This window comes from Vigna umbellata, chromosome 1, assembly GCF_029865625.1.
Source record: "Vigna umbellata cultivar VRB3 chromosome 1, Vumbellata_1.0, whole genome shotgun sequence".
Lineage (NCBI taxonomy): Eukaryota > Viridiplantae > Streptophyta > Magnoliopsida > Fabales > Fabaceae > Vigna > Vigna umbellata.
The window spans coordinates 86049086-86051958 of NC_142165.1; the positions used below are offsets into that span (position 1 = coordinate 86049086).

The window sequence follows — 2873 nt, forward strand, 5'->3', positions numbered from 1 at the left end:
GAAATAAAATGTATGTCAAATTGAATTTTCTAAAATAGAAAGATCAAATTGCAAATTAAAGAGAGAAAAAATAAAGAGATAAAAAGTAGTATTTAAACAAGGTCAAATGCCCCCAAAGAGTTTTACACCGGGCAATGTTATTATAGAGTATTATAGTTTATAACTATGATATTTCATTGTATTTTAAATGATCATGTACGGTAGTACTTGTAAATCAAGCAAAACCAAATAATGTTTTTAATATATTGAAAAAAAGTTATTAATCAATAAGACATGTACTTATATGAATTAAAAGCAGAATTATTAGTAGGTGTTTATGAATTAAAGTATTAGTTAGAAAGTTGAGTAACTATGTGCGAAAGTTCATTGCTAAGTTGAGGGAAGGGCTTTTGACTGTGTTCAGAAGGAATGGAGGATGAAAGAGAAAGGAGCAGAAAGAAGGAAGCGATGTGGACATAATAAGACACGATGTAATTCTGAACCATTTTGATATTCAAACATGTATTGATTTTTGGAGAGCAAATCCTTTAAAATTCGGACTACATGATCACTCTCATCCACATTTACAAGGTATCACTCACACAAAATCATTGTGCTAATGAGCAAGCATATTAAGAAATGACACTCTATTTTGAACTATACGTCTGAAGAGGCAATCTAATTCACCTTCAAGACCATCAATGCAAACATTCAATGTCTGTAACACTCTTAGAGTACTTTGAAGTTCAACCTTGGTATCACTGTGTTTTCCTCTTCCAAGGAGGGAGCACACGGCACTAAGGTCCACAACATTTGTGTTCTTCTGTTCTTTCTCTGAAGAAAACAACCTAGTTGGCTTTAGCTTTGAGATCACGGAGGTCCCCTTTGTTCTGAGTCCTGGCATTGACAGGAACAGCAAAAGAGAACGGAATATAGAGATAGTGATGATGCTTGCTTCTTTTAGAACTTTGGCTTGGAATATCAAATGCTGATCTTGAGTTTGACTCATTAGAGAACAACAATTAACTTTATTTTCCATTCTCTTCATTGCCCCCAGTTGCTTGGCAATATCCTTCTTGGCCTTCTTCCTGAAGCTATTATATTCACAGATGCTTTTCTCAATGCTTGAATCTCCTCTTCTTCTACGCATGGCTGACTGAAGACTTTGCACTTGTTCTTTTAGACCCAACAACAAATCCCTTCCACTGCCACATGCATCAAGGAGTGTGACTGAGCCACCCAATGCCTCTTCCACTAGCTTCCCATTTTGGTAGTGCAGAAGTGCTTGTTGGGTCTGTGGAGAATGGAAGAGTTCCTCCATGCAGTTATACAACTCAGCAAGCACAACCAAATCGCTTTGAATTGTCTCTGCTTCCAAGCATGTGGTTCTTGAGACAAACTGGGGAAGATGGTGAGGCCTAAGATGGTTCAAAAGTTCTTCAACTCTTTGAGAAGAAGGGTGCACTCTGGTGGGCAAACTAATGGACCTCACTGGTTGATGAGCATTTGGCAATGCAGAAAAAGCTTCCATCTTTTCTATGTCGCGGTGCACCAAACACAAGGATGCTTGATTGGGAATTGGCAAGACTTCAATCTATTTATAGGAACATGGTAGAACTGAACATAAACTTGGAACTATTGAGTGTGCATGCCAACTATTTGTGTAGAATATGTGCATGCATGTGACAACAATGTGGGTCTCCCCTACCTTTCCGATTGCCTTGTAATAGTTTAGGCCAACAATTCCATAACTAATGTGATTTAATTTATTCCATAGAGGTAAGATGAAGTGCATTGAGGTTCGAGAAATTAGTGGTAGTACACAAACAAAGGACACCAGACATTGCTGGTATATGTTCCCCTGCTTCCTCTCTGTGATGAACCAGTTCAATAATCCCATCTTCTCAACCACAATTCAATAGTATAACTTATCTCTAAATGGTCATGTGTATAATTGAAGCTGCTTTCTATTTGAATTAGTTTTGCACTTTATGTCTTTCTTCAAAGTATAAGTGAGGGGTGGATTTAAATAATGGTGGCTAGCGCAAACAATGCTGAGTTATAGCCAAAAACTTCCTTCATTAGCCTGGAATCTAGGCTAGCATTAAGATGTTGCTATTGGGGGACATAAGGGCAAGGTTCTTTCAAATTGATATAGTTTATGATTAAGTGAGTGAATAATGGAAACCATGAGGTGTTGTGGTGACAGTGGATTTAGTGATATTAGGAGACAGAGGGGGCAATCAACAGTGATGTTTCTTCTACCTTGGAAATTGATTTCTTAGCATAATGAAAACATTACAGCATATAAGTTCTGGTGCTTCTGTTGGGTTGGTGGCTTGTGTTAGGAGTAGAGAAGGGAAAAGGGTTCTTAAGGAGTTTATTAAGGAGTAAGGGGAGCAGTATTGGAATCACATGTTAATTGTATGGCTGAGAAAGTGATTCTTCTTGTCTCCTGTGTTTTTTTTTCTGCATGCATCTGCACCTTAAACAACATTTCGTTTCAAGAACAATGTACCTAGCAAACATATTTTCTCATAGACAGCATAACAGAGGCTAGAAAGTCGTGATAAATACATTTACACGTCGCACATAGGATGTTCAAATAAAACATTTGTCTGTATCCATTAAATTGTGTTGTCTGACCAATTATTTTAACCAGAAAAATTGTTTCTATTTCTCAGCTTAATTATCTGAAATTGTCTGACCAATTAAAAGTTACCATTGGCATTATAAAAGGTCATAAACTTGTCTAAGTAATAATATAAAACTGTCTTATACTTAGTCTGTTTTGTCTTTAAAATAATCCTTAAATGTATACATATTTTATGTGTTTTCTGCATAGCATGTATAAACAAGTCTCACGAGAAGAACCTTATTAGAAGAAGAATCAT

General features: G+C 36.5%; 1 protein-coding gene across 1 annotated transcript; it reads right to left on the reverse strand.

The window, feature by feature from the left end:
- Positions 1–553: 553 nt before the first annotated feature.
- Positions 554–1530, reverse strand: LOC124845810 (uncharacterized). Its single transcript, XM_047322989.2, has one exon. It carries the CDS (start codon positions 1508–1510, stop codon positions 596–598), a length of 915 nt encoding a protein of 304 aa, XP_047178945.1. The 5' UTR covers positions 1511–1530; the 3' UTR covers positions 554–595.
- Between the last annotated feature and the right edge of the window lie 1343 nt (positions 1531–2873).